This window comes from Ovis aries, chromosome 1 (genome assembly GCF_016772045.2).
Source record: "Ovis aries strain OAR_USU_Benz2616 breed Rambouillet chromosome 1, ARS-UI_Ramb_v3.0, whole genome shotgun sequence".
In the NCBI taxonomy this organism is placed as follows: domain Eukaryota; kingdom Metazoa; phylum Chordata; class Mammalia; order Artiodactyla; family Bovidae; genus Ovis; species Ovis aries.
In genome coordinates this window covers 260,095,915-260,113,326 of record NC_056054.1, presented here as the reverse complement: position 1 = coordinate 260,113,326, position 17,412 = coordinate 260,095,915, and the positions used below count along the sequence as shown (strand labels likewise).

Genomic DNA, 17,412 nt, shown 5'->3' with positions numbered 1-17,412 from the left:
CCAGGCAAAGCTTCTCGGGCCAGCGTTCTACTCTTTGCAGCTGGCATGATTTTCAGTTTTAAGGGTTTCGCGTCCTCAAAGCCAGCGTTCTTTCGTGGGGGGCAAACGCACTGGCCCCCGTTGACCGTGATGTTCTTCTGACAGCCCGAAGCCGGAGACTCCGCCGCGCCTCCTGGGCCCCCGCGGCCCCGCGTCTCAGTTCTGGCTGGAAAAGCGGGAACCTGTCCCCACCCCCACCCTAGCCCCCGGCGCTGCCCCCGCCCGACCTCCGCCCCCGGCGCCAGCCCAGCCGCGCAGCCCGGCCGCCGCCTCACAATGGCCGGCCGCCGCTTCACCGCGCGCAGGGATCCCAGCCACGCGCGCTCCCCTCCCCCACCCGCCACCTCCCCGGGGCCCGACTCCTGGCTCATACAGCCTCCTCTCTGCATCCCCTGAGGTAGAGAAGAAGGCAGGCTCACTCTTCCGGGCGGGGCCCAAACGTCGTTCGTCCCTCGTCGCAGGCGGCTCCCACAGAGGAACTACTTTTTCTCCCGCGGGGGCACTACTTCGCGGAGGCGTCAGCACTGGCGGCGCGCACGGCATGGCGGCGGAGGCGCGCCTGAGGTAGAGGGACGCCGGCCCGGTCAGGCCTCGGCGCGGCCTACACGCTTTGCTCGCCCGCTCCCGCCCCAGCTCCCGCCCGGCCATGGCGGAGCCCTCGCCCGCCCGACGCCCGGTGCCTCTCATCGAGTCGGGTAAGACGCGCAGCGCCCGCGCCCTCTCCCGGCGCCCCCGCCCGGGCCCCGGCCCCCTCTCCTCCGCCGCGGTCTCCCCGTCTCCTGACTGGTCTCCCCGTTTCTCCGCAGAGCTGTACTTCCTCATCGCCCGGTACCTATCGGCCGGCCCATGTCGGAGAGCCGCCCAGGTGAGTGCGGGCCCGCGGGCGGTGGCCGCGCTCCGGGAGCCCCGGCCCCGCCGCGGCCCGGGGTCGCGGGAGGAGGGCGTCGGGTGGACCGGGGTGCGGCCCCCGCCCTCCTAACTGCGCGTCTGTCTCTTCGGCTGCAGGTGTTGGTGCAGGAGCTGGAGCAGTATCAGGTCTGTGCTTGGCGGCTTTCTCCGCGTCCCCCGCCGGCCCTGCCCGGGGGCCGCTCGTCCGGCTCCCCGGCGCCCCCGCCCCTGCCCCGCCGCCCCCCGCCCCCACACCCCTCCTGCCCTGCGCGGTGGTCAGTCGTGTGCGTCTCGGGTCTTTGCAGTTGCTGCCGAAGAGGTTGGACTGGGAGGGCAACGAGCACAACAGGAGCTACGAGGAATTGGTGAGACTTTTGACATTTCCATCCCGATGTTTCCCAGCGCCCGCCCCCCCTCCCCGCCCCCTTTTCGGGGCTCCGGCTGGAGGGACGAAGTGACAGAGCGGCGCTCGGAGGGGGCGGGCAGGCGGCCGGGGAGCCAAGGGGACGGCGGTACTTCCCCCCGTAGGTTTTGTTTTGTTTTGGGGTGGCTGGTTGGTTTGGGCAGGAAACGGCCCCGGGGGCGGCGGGGGTAGGTGGGGGCGACCCTGTTCCGCGGTTTGTGGCCGGGTGGGTCCCCAGGTGCGGTGAGTCTGGTGAGAGCCGGGGGCGCGCCACCCAGTCAGCGAGCTGCTCTCATCTGTGTTTCTTCGGATCCGGACTTGTAACTCGACCTCTGATTGGTCTTCCTCCATTTGCCCCTCCCAGATCCTCCAACCACTTGTTCCTAGGAATAGAAGCGTCTCAAAGGTGGAGAGAGGTTCCTCTCTCGGAACATTTTTCTTTCTTTTTCCCTCAGCAGAGTAATAAAAATCTTGCTGCTGTGAGACTCTGCCACTCCTCCAGTACTTTTGCCTCTCTAAACTGTGCTACACTTGTTGAGTGCCTCAGGAAACTTACTTTTATGAATTTTTAATATTGCTCTTTGCTGTGTATAACTGAATGTAGGCCCTAACGATGCAGCTTCTCTTGCTGGAGCACCAGTAACATGGATTACAGTTCTCTTTTCATTGTACTTTGTCATCTTTTTTAGTTGCTCTCACAGTATATGATTTGGTTTGAGCCACTTTTTAGTCCTTAATGAAATTAAGTATTTCTCAGGAAAATTTTTTTCTGACTTGTGTTAGGACAAAGGATTTTCTTTAGTTGCATATTCAGCGTCTTGTACGTGCAAAACAGCTGAGAGAAAAAGAGCTGAGTGATCTTTTACCGCAGTTCTAACAACTGCAAGTAGAAGTAGGCGTTAATATAGAATAACATCACCATTCTTAAATTATATAAAAGAACAGAAATAGAAGGATTTGTTATCTATATATGAAAAGTTTTTTTTAAACCTTTGTTGAAGTATAGTTAATTTACAACATAATTTACAGTGTTGTGATAATTTCTGCTGTACAGCAAAGTGATTGTTACACATATGTACATTTTCATATTCTTTTCCATTACGCTTTGTCATAGGATATTAATTATAGTTCCCTGTGCTGTACAGAAGTACCTTGTTGTTTATCCATCCTAGATAAATCAGTTTGCGTCTGTGAATCCCAAATTCCTGGTCTGTCCTTCCCCTACTTCCACCTCCTCTTTGGCAACCACAAGTCTGTTCTCCGTGTTTGTGAGTCTTTATGCTTGATAGATACTGAACAGTTAAGTGTTGATACTTAAAGCTGGGTGAATGTAACAAAAGATTCTATTTTAATTGCCAGTTTTAATATTTCCCTTCCTAGAGTTTTTTGAAGCAAACTCTTAAAGTATTTTCAAGAAAGGGAGTTGTAAAATTCTTCATCATGGCAGAGTTTTTAATGTTTTCTTGAGTTTGGCATCTTGAACCTTAAGGGAATATTTAAAGGATGTTTTGCTCCTGTTACTAGGTGCAAACAGTGTGTCTGTTCAGCAGAAAAACATAATTTTTGAAAAATTTTTTTTTGTTGAATTGCAGTGTTAATTACTGCTGTACAGTAGAGTGACTCGGTTACACACATATATACATTCCTTTTCATATTCTTGTCCATTATGGCTTCTTGCAGAATATAGATAGTTCCCTGTGCTGTACAGTAGGACCTTGTTTATCCATTCTGTATGTACCAGTTTGCATCTGCTAACCCCAAACTTCCAATCTAACCCTCTCCCATCGCCTCTCCCCAGCAAAGCATTATTGATAAGACGTGCAGCTATGTTACTGAGGATAAAGTTGTTTACAGTTTGAAATAAGCATGATGCTATAACTACTGGGAAAGTTACATTAAAAATAGATTGATATATTTTTTGGCTTTTCCTGTTAGTACTGCTTAAAACTTAAAATTCTGCTTTCAGGACTTCCTGGTGGTCCAGTGGTTAAAACTCTGTGCTTCAACTGAGATCCTTCATATGCTGCACAGTGTGGCCAAAAAAATAAAAATAAAATTCCACTTTAAAGTATTTGGAATCTTGCTCTGTGATGTATCCCTGTGATGTGGCTCTGACATATGTTTTCTCATTGCCTGGATGATTTGTCTGGTGAGGATCCTCTGTCTCCTTTACCTTCCTCCTGCCTCCTTTCCCAGCACTAAGTGGTAGACAGTGAGCTTTCTGTGTAGAGAATTAATTCTTTTGTAACGGGTGTGTGAGTAGCTTCTAGTTCTCCAAACTCTTTTTTCTCTTTAAAAATATATATTTTTAAGTATTCCAGGTGGCACTAGTGGTGAAGAACACTCCTGCCAATGCGGGTTTGAACCCTGGGTCAGGAAGATCCCCTGGAGGAGGGCATGGCAACCCACTCCAGTATTCTTGCCTGGAGAATCCCAGACAGAGGAGCCTGGCAGGCCACGGTCCTTATGGTTCAAAAAGAGTCAGACATGACTGAAGCGACTTAGCAGGAACACATTCAGATATACACAAATGATAACAGTGTAACGAGTGTCCATATTATAAATTCATTACCAGTTTGCTATATTTTTCAATATTTGCCTTGAATTGGGCTTCAGACAAGGTTCATGCATCACACTGAAATGATCTTAAATCTTTCTATCTTGCATAGTTTTTTTTTCCCCCTGTGCTGTAGATCTACTGAAGATACTTGAGTTATTCTGTAGAATATTTCACGTTTTGGTTTTATCTGATTCCTTATAAAGTTGTTTATTCCTTTTTCTCAGTAGTTCTGATTCTTGGATCACAACCATCTAGAAAGCTTTATAAAATCTGCCCAGACTGTGCCCCAGACCACTTAAATCAGAATCTTCGTGGTGGGACTGACTGAACATCAATATTATTTTAAAGCCCTTCAAGTGATTCCAGTATCACTGCACAGCTGCAGTTTATCTTAGACTTGTGACTGTGCTGCTAGTCCAGCTTGTGCTTTGGAAGCAAGACTATTTTTGGTATTTTCTTAGGAAAATTGGAACTAGTTATCTCTCAATACCAACTCTGCATTAGCAGTTGAGCCTGTGAATTTTCATGTAATTTTTATGAGTTATAGGTGGTAAAGAAAGGGGAAGAATGAAATAGAAGCATAGAATTGGGCATGAGAAAGGTTTGTAAAGGAGGGCTGTATTTGAAAAGGGGAGAGAGATTTGGTATACTTTGTAATTGAGTGACATGATAGATCAATTTTTGTAGGCCAGTCTCTTCCTTAAGCAGGGGGGGGAAAAAAATCAAGATTATTAAATTGTAGACTATCATTAGGGGGTTTATTGCCATTAACTTTTTTTTATTTGTTTGGTCATGTTTGAGTAGACCTTTTGTGTAAGGAGAACACTTCAGAGTTATTTGTATTGAAATCAGTGTTTGGTTTATTAGAATTGTAAGTAGTCATTTTTCTTAAACCTTTAAGTTCATTTACATATCTTATAAATCTAGTAATATGTAGAAACCAGTATATTTATTTTTACATTTTGATTAGTGTTTGATTTGTCATGAAAATTTAATCTTAAAATATTTCACGCCACTTAAAAGATATTAACACCACTTAATTAAATTTCCTTAGGGGTTTCCACTCTATATTTACAGTGATGGTTTTGATCTGTAGAAGGCTCTATATGGCACATTTAGATCTAAGCATAATCTTTCTAATAATTTAAGTGTTGTAAATATATTTTAAAGTTATCATAGTAGATTATTTTTTATTCTTTAAAACATTAAAAATAGTTCAGTAAGTACAACATTTGTTAGTATATCAGAATAACTGTGATTTGTACAAATATATCTCTGCTTCTTTTCTTCACTTCTACTTATTTGTCAACATTCCTCAGTTTACGAATTCACTCTTCAAATCAAGGCGAGAGTGGTATAACCATCTTGAACTTCTTACTGGATTGAGGACTCAGGTTATGTTAGAAGATTCTAACCCAAGATGTGAAATTCAGGTGCACCGCCAGATAGACTCTATTGGAGTCTAAAGTTGAAACTTTTTTCTTTTTTTTATAGCAAGGCTATTTACTCATTTTAAACAAAACTCCCAGGACTTCCCTGGCAGTGGTTAAGACTGTGCTTCCACTGCAGGGGTCACGGGTTCCATCCCTGGTCAGGGAACTGAGATCCTGTATGCTGTGTCAAACAGCCAAAAAATGAATAACTAAAATGATATAACTGTGTATTCCAAATCTGTATTGCAAGTAGTCACATTACCTTTTTTTTTTGCTCATTGTGGATTCTAAAGACCCTTTATCCTGAGTGCAGCCTTTTTTTCCCCTCTCCATATGGATTCTGCATTTTCTTTGCACTTGACTGTAGAGATCTGTCCTTCTGTAGGCATTTCATTGATACCACTTGGGAACACTTAGTGATCATAACAGTGTGATAAGCTGCAGTCTAGCAATAGGGCAGTGTTAAGTTAGAAATTTGGGCTGTAATCCTGCCTTTCTGGTTGCTTACTACATTTTCTTGTTCATTTGCTAAGCTGTGTCTGACTCTTTGCGACCCCATGAACTGCAACATGCCAGGCTTCCCTGTTCTCCAGTGTCACCTGGAGTTTGCTCAAGTTCTTGTCCACTGAGTGAGTGATGCTATCCAACCTCGATGCTATCCAACCATTTCACCCTCTGTTGTCCGCTTTTTTCCTGCCCTCAATCTTTGCCAGCATCATGATCTTTTCCAATGAGTAGGCTCTTTGCATTAGGTGGCCAAGGTATTGGAGCTTCAGCACCAAGTCCTTCCAATGAATGTTCAGTGTTGATTTCCTTTAGGATTGACTGGCTTGATCTCCTTGCAGTCCAAGGACTCTCAAGAGTCTTCTTCAGCACCACAGTTTGAAAGCATTAATTCTTCAGTGCTCAGCTTTCTTTATGGTCCAACTCTCATATCCATACATGACTACTGGAAAAACCGTAGCTTTGATACATGTAATCTTAGGTGAATTATTTAATCTCTACCTCAGTTCTTTGATCTGTATAACAATAAAAAGTGTTGTAAAAATACTGAAAAAAATGATTTTGCTGTGCTGGGCACACAGTAGTAATCAGTAGTATTTATGAGTGATAACACTGATGGGACATTTAAGTCATAATGTGTAGACTTCCCCTTCACCTAATTTATATTTGTAGTGTTTTGTGAAATAACAAAATACAGTCTGTGAGCACTAATACGTGGGCTTATGATACTTGGTTTTTACCCTTATGAATGACCACAAAGTAGAATGGAGAATGGCAGTCTCTCTAGCTTGGTGCCGAATTATGGTAGTGATGCTGCTGTCTGAGCCACTTAGCCTTGGCTGTGCTACTTTTTTCTTTGGTCTCCGCAACTTATTTTAATATTTCTTTTAATGAAAGTTTGTTGACAATGATTTTAGTTTTCCTTTTTGGTTTGAAAACTTGTTTTGATTTTATTAAATGCATTTTTTTTTTAAGCTGTGAAATTCTGGTTGCTTAGTTCTGTTTGTTTTTTTTTCTTTCAGCACATTAGTATTGAAAAGCCAGCAGTTTTACTGTTTCTTCTTTTAAGATGTGTGTGTTTTTAATTAATTTGGCTGTGTTGAGTCTTAGTTGTGACACCTGGGCTTAGTTGCTTTGAGGCATTTGAGCCGATGTCCCCTGCATTGTAAGGTGAATTCTTAACCACTGGACCACCAGGGAAGTCCCAGTATAATGTTTTTCCCTATGGTTGCTTTTCAAGATTTTCATTTTGTTTTTAATTTTCAGAAGGTTTATGTGATATACCGTAGTCATTATCACTGTATAACAAATTGTCTGAAACTTAGTGAATTAAAGCAGCACAAATTTAATAATTTATTTATCTATTTATTTATTTCTATTTGGTCATGCCACACAGAATGTGGAATCTTATTTGCCCGACCAGGGAAGGAACCCATGCCCCCTCCATTGGAAGCACTGAGTCTTAACCACTGGATCTAGGTGCAGTGAGAGGGCTTCTCATTGCAGGGGCTTCTCTTCTTATGGAGCACCCGCTCTAGCACCTGTGGCCTTAGAAGTTGCATCTTCTGGGCTCCAGAGCTCAGGCTCAGTGGGTGAATGAGTGAAGTCGCTCAGTCATGACTCTTTGCAACCTCATGGACTGTAGCCTACCAGGCTCCTCTGTCCATGGGATTTTCCAGGTGAGAGTACTGGAGTGGGTTGCCATTTCCTTCTCCAGGGGATCTTCCCAACCCAGGACTTGAACCCAGGTCTTTTGCATTGGCAGGCAGATTCTTTACCGACTGAGCTATGAGGGAAGCACAGCCACCAGGGAATTCCCACAGATTTACTGTCTCAAAGTTTGTCAGAAGTCCAGGCACAACTGAGCTGAATCCTCTGTCTCCATCTCTCAAGGTTGCACTCAAAGTGTTGGCCAGAGCTGGTGTTTCCACTGAAAGCTTGACTGTGGAAGGAGCTGCTTCCACATTCACATGGTTTTTGGCTGGGTTCAGTTCCTGGAGTGGACTGTTGGGCTGAGAGCCTTGACTCGATTCCTGGTTGGCTCTTGGCTGCCCTCAGCTCCATACTAACTTAATCTCTCCAACCTAGCAATTTACATTGTCGGAAGATGAAAGCTGACAAGGTGGTAGCCTGCAGGCAAGACAGAAGTCACACTCTTTTGGAAGCTAGTAATCGGACACAACTGAGCGACTGAACTCAACTGAATGGATATGTTACCCAGTGTTAGTACTCTGTTGGTTAGAAATAAGCTACTCATGGGGAGGGGACTCACAAGTCTGTGAGTACCAGAAGGTGGAGATATTGGAGTCCATGTTAGAAACTGCCTACCACATGTGCCTAGGTGGATTTTTTTTTTTTGTCACTTTAAGGTTCTCTGAGCTTCTTAAACCTGTAGGATATCAAGTAGTTCAATGAATAGCTTAAAAGTCCCATGTAGAAAGGATGGAAGCATGGGGCAGAGTAAGTATTTTGAGGAGATAATGGCTGAACATTTTCCAACATCTTGGCCAGCTCCAGGTCTGCTGCTGTTGGCCACTCCTTCTCTTTACCCTGGGTCTCATGTTTTGTTGTGTTTTTCATCACCTTTTGAAGTATATTGGGCCTTTTTACATTAAAAGAGTAGTTTAGTCAGTGTCCGTAAATAAGGTACTTGGACTTTCCTGGTGGTCCAGTGGTTAAGAGTCTGTGTTTCCATTGCATAGGGCAAGAGTTTGATCCCTGGCTGGGGAACTAAGATCCCACATGCTTTCAGATGTGGTTAAAAAAAAAAAAAAAAAAGTGCCTCTCACCCCTCCCCCCCTGCACCCCCCCCATCCCCTCACCCCAGACTATTAGTGTGGGGTTGGGTCAGTCTAACTTGATCATCTCTGACTTTTGTGTGACTTTAATTGCATTCATTTAATAACTGGCTTACGTGTTTTGAGGGTGGGATTAAGACTTTCTTTTTCAGCCGATTTTGAAATTTGGGCCCTAGTGAGATTCTTGGGAGGTCATACTTTATGGCCCAGTTGCCAGCTTTCCATACTTCATAAGATCATGTACTGTTTTATAGTCCAGCTGCCTACTTGTTGTTTGATGAAGAGTTCTCTTTGCTCTCTAGTTCAGCCATTGGCTTTCTACCTTGAACTATCCCTACCCTTAGGAGGTATCTCTCCCACCTGCTCTGCATCCAGTTTTTGGTCCTATGTAGTTGGTGAAGGCTTATGGAAGGGAATGGGAGTGGGTGCCACTTACTCTGAGGAAGCTCCTTAGCATTCTCATTACTTGTGCGAGTCTGCAGGCAGCTGTTTAAAGGTTTGGCAGATTTTTCCTTTTTCTTGTCTGTGTCAGTTCTTCCTGCCTGTCTGCTAGGGATGAAAACAGCTGAAGTCTTGTTTTCTGTTCACAGAAGGGCTTATCAGTTTCTGGGGTTTAGTTAACTTAGATTTGTTTCCTTAGCTCTGTGAAGGGGAGATATTGATAAAAGTTATTTTAAAGATAATCCAACTTGTTCTCACTTTAAAAAATTGCTTTTGGTTGCACTGGGTCTTCATTGCTGAATAAGGGCTTTAGTGTGGTGCTTGGGCTTCTCATTGAGGTGGCTTCTCTTGTTGCAGGACATGAGTTCTAGGCATGCAGGCTCAGTACGTGTCGCACACAGGCTTCATTGTTTGGAAGCATGTGGAATATTCCCAGACCAGGGATCAAACCCCTGTCCCCTGCATTGGTAGACGGATTCTTAGCCTCTGGACCACCAGGAAAGTCCCAGCTTGTTCTCATTTTTAAGGTGAGAATTAGTTGGGAGGTGTAGTAAGCTAGTGTATACAGAGTTTTTACAACAGTGTCAGATAATAATCGCTATGTAAGTATTAGCTGTTATTAATGTAATGAATTAGTCAAAACCTTTAAATACTTAGACATGTACATTATAAATATTATTACCTCTTGTTATTTTTGTTAACGTGGAATCTGAAGTCCTAGTGAGTACTTTGTCCGGCTTTCCCATAACTAGTTAGATGTAGAGTTAGAACTGTTAATCGTATTTCCTGTGGATCTGGAGAGTCCCTGACCCCCTTTTTTCTGGTATCTGTTAGTTAAATTATCATTGGTTCACTTGAGGCCAGGTTCTAGATGGAGAGACCTTTGCCTGAGAAAGACCTTGTGGTAGAGCCTCAATTTAAAGCCTTAAAATTTGCCCTTATTTTTATGTAAATATTTGAAGATATTGGTAGTGACCTTTCTATAGGTATTACAAACTGGTATGTAATTAGTTCATTAGCTTTTGTGTGTGAACTATGACTAAAAATTGGGTTAATGTTAAAGCTTGCTTACGTTCATTGTAGAATATTTAGAAAATGCAAAAGCAAAGAGAAAATGAAAAAAATCACTAAAATGAGAAGTGTTTATTTTTCTTTATGCATATAATCTAACAAAACTGGGGTAAAAAAATTAATTCCTTGCCATTTCTTTGGAAAATTTTACCTATTTGCTTCTTGGATGTTTAGTTTCCAAATTTTTCTATTAGTGATTCTGTGAATATCAAAATGAGATCTTTGTATTTATTTATCTATGTACATAATTGTCCCTTGTAATAAATTTCTAGAAATTTAATCATTGAGGAAAATGGTTTACTGACTGCCCTGGTGGCTCAGCTGATAAAGAGTCCGCCTGCAATGTGGGAGACCTGGGTTTGATCCCTGGGTTGGGAAGATCCCCTGGAGAAGGGAACGGCAACCCACTCCAGTATTCTGGCCTGGAGAATTCCATGGACTGTATAGTCCATGGGATCACAAAGAGTCAGATATGACTGAGTGACTTTCACTTCACAAAATGGTTTACATTTTATAATGTTTGATTTGTTCTCCTTAGGTTTCTTCCTGTTTTAACTTTTGATTGTTGTATGCAGTAATACACTGATTTCATACCCACATAACCTTTTTCATCTCTGTTAATTTGATGGATAAAATAGTACTCATGGTTAAGGTTTGAGGCATTTTTTGCCAAGTACTGCACAGAAGAGCTTTAACCTTTGTATTTTCTCTCTTAGTTTTCTCAGCAACCCTGTTACCTTACATGTATCATGATTTCCTGTTTAAAATGAACTTGGAAGAGACAAGTAACTTGGATGAGGTTATGTTTATCTAAGCTGTATGCCGTACTTTTTATGTTGACTATTCATTCAGTAATGCATGGTGCATTTATGCAATAAATAAGTATCTGCCATATTCAGAGTTCGGGGGATACCAGTCTGGAGGAGATGGACAAGGCTCCTACATTTATGGAGCTGACCCCTTGGGGTGTAACTGACCAGGAGCAGCAGACCAGTTACTGTAATACAAATTCAGACCAGTGATGGGGATTGGGAAGGGAGGGTGAAAGGAGATAGCTGATATTTAAGGAATGGTGAGGGAAAGCTTTTTTCGATGGGATAACATTTGACCTGAAGGATGAAAAGGAGCCAGCTATGTGAAGATCAGAAGAAAGTGTGGTCACTGTCAGCCTTAACCTGCCTAACCTCTGACCCCATAGTTAAATGTCTAGGATTTTTTAAAAAGAAGTGAGTTTATTGGCTGTTGGTAATCATCTTTTTTGAATTGCCTTTTTATATCTTTTATCTGCTTTTCTACTACTGTCTTACTGTTTTGTAAGTGTTCTCCATATACATGTATATATATAGATAGGTTATTCTTTAGTCTGTCACTTGTTCTGAATTCCTTTTTCTAGTTTGCAGGTTGCTTTTTAGTTTTCTTTGGGGGTTTTTCTTTCTTTTTGGTGGTTCAAGATTTTTAATATTTTGTATCTCTTAATCTTTATTTTGCCTTTATGGTTGTCCTTAAAGCCTTTCTGTACAATAAAATTATATAAAGGCAGTATTATATATCCATTTATATCTTTTCCTATGCCATTTATAATTTCTTTTGTAATGTCTTTCTGTAGAGTGTATTTTAGCATTTGGTTAGTATGATGTATTTGAGTCTAGCCTTTTCCAGTTTGTCAGTCAGTTAACGAGTACCATTTGAGTCATCTTTCTCTGTAGAGAATGCAGTCGTCAGTATTTTCTAAGTTCTTTCTGACTTTCCTCCACAATCTCTTTCTGTTCCTGTGACAGTCTGTACTGTTTTAATGAAGGTGATCATTACATACTAGGGAATTGGCTCTGAACTGTAACTTAACCAATAGCTGTGAAGCCATGGGTCCTTTCTGGCTTTTTATTTGGGAATTAATATTTCCGTTTTGAGTGTTTAATTGCATTTACCTAGTATTTCAGACATTTCTGGGCTTAGCAGCTGAACCTTTGAATTTCCATCAACTACATTTCTTTCATATGACTCTGTAAACTCTTGATTTATGTTTGTATTGTATTTTATAAATTTGTTTTAAAGATGTAGCTAATATGAATAGGTTTTATTTCTTTTGATCATTTGAAATAGGTACAGACTTTTGGGTGAAATAATGAGCTCAGACTGACTAGGAGATGTTTTGCCTTAATGTTGAAATCTGGTCTTTAGTATGTATATGTGACTGAAATTATTTGACCAAGAACTTTTATTATTTCATATCTTCTGTAGGCTGTAGTTTTGTAAAATTCATATGTTTAAAAGTACACCTGTATTGGGAATTCCCTGGTTGTCCAGTGATTAGGACTCTGCGCTTCCACTGTGAGGGTTACAGGTTGGATCTCTGGTTGGGGAACTAAGATTCCACAAGCTGTGTGGCCAAAAAAAAAAGTGTGCTGGTCTCTTCTGTTTTATTGGTTTGGCCAAAAATTTCCTTTGGTTTTTAAGTAAAAATAAGGCACAGTTTTTCATTTTCACTGAGAACTTTATTGAGCATTGTCACCATTTTGTTCCACTACCTTCTATCTTTTTTCAGGCAACTTCATAATTCCATCTTCCTCAAATTTTTTTTTTTTAATCTTTTTGAGCAGAGAACTATTCCAGGGGCTTTTTATAGTCTTCCAGGCAATTGAATTTTTTTTCATTAAGAAAATTTTGAAAAGACCATCCAAAGGTGCAGTGTCTGAATATAGCAGATGAATCGGAGCTTCCCAGCCAAGCTATAACAGTTTTTATCTGGTCATCAAAGAAGCATGGGTCTTGTGTTATCGTGATGGAAGATTATGCATTTTTTTGTTGTCTAATTCCAGTTGTTTTTCATTGAATACTGCTTTCAGTTGGTCTAATCAGAACTAATCATTAGATTTTCTGGAAGGAGCTCATAATAGAGGACTCCCTTCCAGTCTCACCATGTACACAGCATCACCTTCTTTGGGTGAAGACCAGCCTTTGATGTGGTTGGTGGTGGTTCATTTTGCTTGCCCTGTAATCTCTTCCATTTCACGTGATTGCAAAATATCCACTTTTCATCGCTTCTCACAATTTGCTTTAAAAAAACCAACTGGTTTTTTTATGTTTAAGTAGGGATTCACATGCAGAAATGCAGTCAAGAAGGTTTTCTTTGCTTAGCTTATGTGGCACCCCAATATCAAAGCAATGAGCATGACCAACTGGGTGCAAATGATTTTCAACACTTGATTTGGATATTTTAAATTTTTATTTAATTTTGGTTGTACTGGGTCTTCATTGCTGCTCGAGGACTTTCTCTAGTTGTGGTGAATGGAGACTGTTCTTCACTGTGGTATGCGGGCTTTTTGTTTCTGCAGCTTTTCTTGTTGCAGAACACAGGATCTAGGTGCTTGGGCTTCAGTAGTTGTGGCACCCAGGCTCAATAGTTGAGGCTCTAGAGCACAAGCTCAGAAGTTGTGGCTCATGGGCTCACTTCCTGGACCAGAGATCAAAGCCATATTCCCTGCATTGGCAGGCAGATTCTTATCCACTGTGCTATGGGGGAAGTCTTGATTTGGATATTTTGAGGATGTTGGCTGACTCCCTCATGGTATAATTATTCTCAATATCTCACTTTGATCGCTATCAACTTCAGCTGGTCTGCCTGACCATGGAGCATCATCCAGTGAGAAACCTCCAGCACAAAACTTCACAAACCACTTTTGACAACGTTTGGGATCAGTCACAGCACCTTCTCCATACACCGCACAAGTTTTTTGTGTTGGGTTTTTACTTTTCTTGAAATAATAAAGCATAATATGCTGAAAATGTTGCTTTTTTTCCCCTCTTCAATTTTAAAATGGCTACACAAAAATTCACCAATTTCAATGTTTTTCTTTTTTTAATGCATGCTGATATGACAACTGTCACAAGACAATCTTAATTACTTCGAATGAAGTTAAGACAACTAAGTGCTACTAGAGCCATCGTAACTGGGAAAACGAGTGAACTTTTTGGACAACCCAGTGCTACATCTTGTTAAACATTTTTTAAAAATGAAGTTTTTTTGGGGGGGAATATTTATCTCTTCATTAAGTTCCATATAGGATTCAGACTTTTAAGACCATGTTTTGGTCATACTCAGTTTAGAAAATTCTGTTATTTTGATTTGATATAGCAGAAATCTCAAGATGGGGCTTCCCAGATGATGCTGGCACTAGTGTTAAAGAACCTACCTGCTAATGCAGGAGGCTTAAGGGACGCTAGTTCAATCCCTGGGTTGGGAAGATCTGGAGGAGGGCATGGCTACTCTCTCCAGTATTCTTGCCTGGAGAATCCCATGGATAGACGAGCTTGGCAGGCTACAGTTCATGGGGTTGCACAGAGTCAGACAAGACTGATGCACACAAATCTCAAGATGCTTCAGAAGTCAGCTGATTCATGGATAAAGTCCCTGAGAATTTTGCTTTCTGTATTTACTCTTGTCAGATGATCTGATGATAGGTCTAGAAACAGCAAGAGAACTCTCTTATCAAGAAAATCAGAAAGCTTATGGGAATTCCCTGGCAGTCCAGTGGTTAGGACTTTCACTGTCAGGGACAGGGTTCGATCCCAAACAAGCAGACAGTATCAGAAATGTTAGATTTTTTTTTTTTTTCTCCTGAATAGTTTGTAATTTGGAAAAGCTGAAATGGTCTAGAAAGAGAGGTCATTGTGTTGCTAAGGGAGGATGAAAATGGTATTAATAGAATTGCATATAGAAATGCTAGCTAAGGCTGTATTTCTGTTTAACATAGCAGTCAGCATTAATAGCATTTTCTAGGCAAGCCTGGCTTGATTGAGATGGTTGGCGGGTTACTTTGTTACAGATAACTCAGGTTGGTAAACATGCTGTTAGGATTGGTGAGATTGCATGTGGCATAATAGACTTACCGAATACATTTGCTGAGAAGCAGTGGCTTAAGTAACAATAAAGATCTACAATGGTTTCTTACATGTCTATAAATAGGATTGATGCAGGGGTCTCCTGGCGTCACTAGAGTCAGTCTTTGCCTTTCTTCTTTGGCAGCCTTGCCATTTTGGTCTTTTTACCTTGGACTCTTAGTTTTCACATTGCTGGATGGTTTTTTGCAGTTTTTGCCATCATACCCTAGAAATGCTCGGAGGGAAGAATTCTTTCTTCCTGTGACTATTTTATTAGGGAGGACAATTTTTCCAGGAATGTTCCCTTGCCTCAGGAGATTTCTTCTGTTTCACTGGCCAGAATTAGATCATATGGTCTCTTGGTTATGAAAGAATCTGGAAAAGTGAGGTAATGTTGAAGTGGGGAGGTGATGGCTGTTGGGTAAGCAAGTGGTCACTGCTCTGAGAAGCTAGAGCTAGTTAACTTTCTGTAATTAAAATGCATTAAAGTGCTTTTACATGAAGATCTCATGCCAGCACTAGAACATTTCTCTGTGTAGGTCCTTTTGTCTATATTGTTAAGCTCTTTTTTCCTCTTATTTCTTTGGGAATATTTTGCCATTTATACTAAATTTGCACTTTTAAAATAAAGAATGTCTGTCATCAGAAGCTGAGGAGAATTTCTTAAGTAAGAAAGACACCAAATTTTGTATTTTGTGTAAAAGGCAGTGCTTTCTGTCACTTCTTGTGTTTCATTGTTGTACTGGAATTTTCATTGTTACAGGAGTTATGGTAGTTTACACATTTTCCGTTGCAGAATTTCTGGATGTAGCTTAAGATACTTTGAGGGAAAGGTAAAGGTCAGACAGGTACATCTTTAAGATATTAAATATTTATTTTAGATCCTGGTTAGATTACAGCATCCCAAACTTTATAGAACAAGCTATTTTCCCCCATAATTTTCCAATTAGGTTATCTAGACTCTACTCCCACTTTCTGTAACTGCTAGTCAGGGCTTGAAAGGGGCTCATGATCACTATGACCAGAACTTGGTGATAGTGACACAGTGATTCTAGGGTTGTGGCTGATAAACTTCCTGAAACTGAATATGGCTGCAGTGAACAAGAGTGTCGAAGGATTGGCTGTTTGGCCATTGGAGGGACTTAGCTTCCAGCCTGACTCCAACTGGTATACTGATTGAAGCTCTTGTTAGAAACTTACTAACGCTCCTATCTAGGACTTGAAAATATTAAAGGAAAATTACCTATTTATTACTTATTATATTAATTTTTGTCAATATATTTTTTAAAGTTCAGAACTGGTGTTTTTTGTTTATTGTTTTTTGTCTATATTGGTACTAGGACCATATTATTTTTCAGATACATCTTATTTTGTACAAGAATAGGATGTCCCCCCACCCCAGATCTCTGATTTTTTAAATTATTATTACTTAGATTTGGTTACATTAGAATCCTCAGAAAAAACGCAGAGAATCTGTAATTCTCTTCCTAGCTGCCATATGGAGTCCATATTTCTATAAGGACTTTATCTGGATCCACTTGCCTGTATTGAAGCTTCCTGTTATTTTAATGATCAGGTTTGTTGCTGCTTCAATACAGGCAGTCTTTTACTGCATGTTTGTAAAGCTCTTTTTCCATATCATTTGAGAGAAAATAAGATACTACCACTGGGAAACAATCTGTTTAAAATTTTCTATCCATTCCTTTTCTCTGGAGAATTTTTTTTTATCCATAGCTTTTATAGCTGATCTTCAAAAACAAATCTCCATTCAACTCAGATAGAGTTGGTTGTGTATATAGTTAAGAGTTCTCTGTGCACCTAATGGGCTACCGTGGTGGCTCAGAAGGTAAAGAATCTGCTTGCATTGCAGAAGACTGGGTTTGATTCTTGGGTCAGGAAGATTCCCTGGAGAAGGAAATGGCAACCCACTCCAGTATTCTTGCCTGGAAAATCCCATGGAGCCTGGTGGTCTGCAGACCATGGGGTCACAAGTAGCTGGACAGGACTGAGAGACTAACACACACATCCATCCAAATAGTGGAAAACTCGAACTATTAGAGAAGTGTGATTTTCCACGTTATGGAAGTCATGTTGCCATTTCCCACAGTCATTTTATCTTATATATTTAATCCAAAGGAAATTTAATCCTTATGTTGTTCAGGTCACTCAGTACAATTGCTTTAATAGGGGTTTTGTTTTCAGGTTTTCTTTACTGACAAGGTCTTAGATCTTTGATTTTCTTGATCCTGTTGGAATTACCTTCTAGTTCCTCCTGTCTTCCTCTCCACTCTTATGATGAGCTAATTATGTGCAACAGTTCTTGAACTTTTACATACTGACACTTCGCAGCAGAGTGCCAAGTGATACCAAATACTTTTTTGAGGTCTTTCTGAGCTC

General features: G+C 41.4%; 1 protein-coding gene across 1 annotated transcript in view; it reads left to right on the top strand.

The window, feature by feature from the left end:
- Window positions 1–558: 558 nt before the first annotated feature.
- The window catches only part of BRWD1 (bromodomain and WD repeat domain containing 1), a 123,515-nt gene continuing 106,661 nt past the window's right edge, over window positions 559–17,412 (top strand). Inside the window, exons 1-4 of the mRNA XM_027960640.3 lie at window positions 559–734; window positions 846–904; window positions 1,045–1,074; window positions 1,233–1,292. Of these exons, the coding sequence (XP_027816441.1) occupies window positions 686–734; window positions 846–904; window positions 1,045–1,074; window positions 1,233–1,292 (198 nt within the window). The 5' untranslated portion in view covers window positions 559–685. The remainder of the gene's footprint in view (window positions 735–845; window positions 905–1,044; window positions 1,075–1,232; window positions 1,293–17,412) is intronic.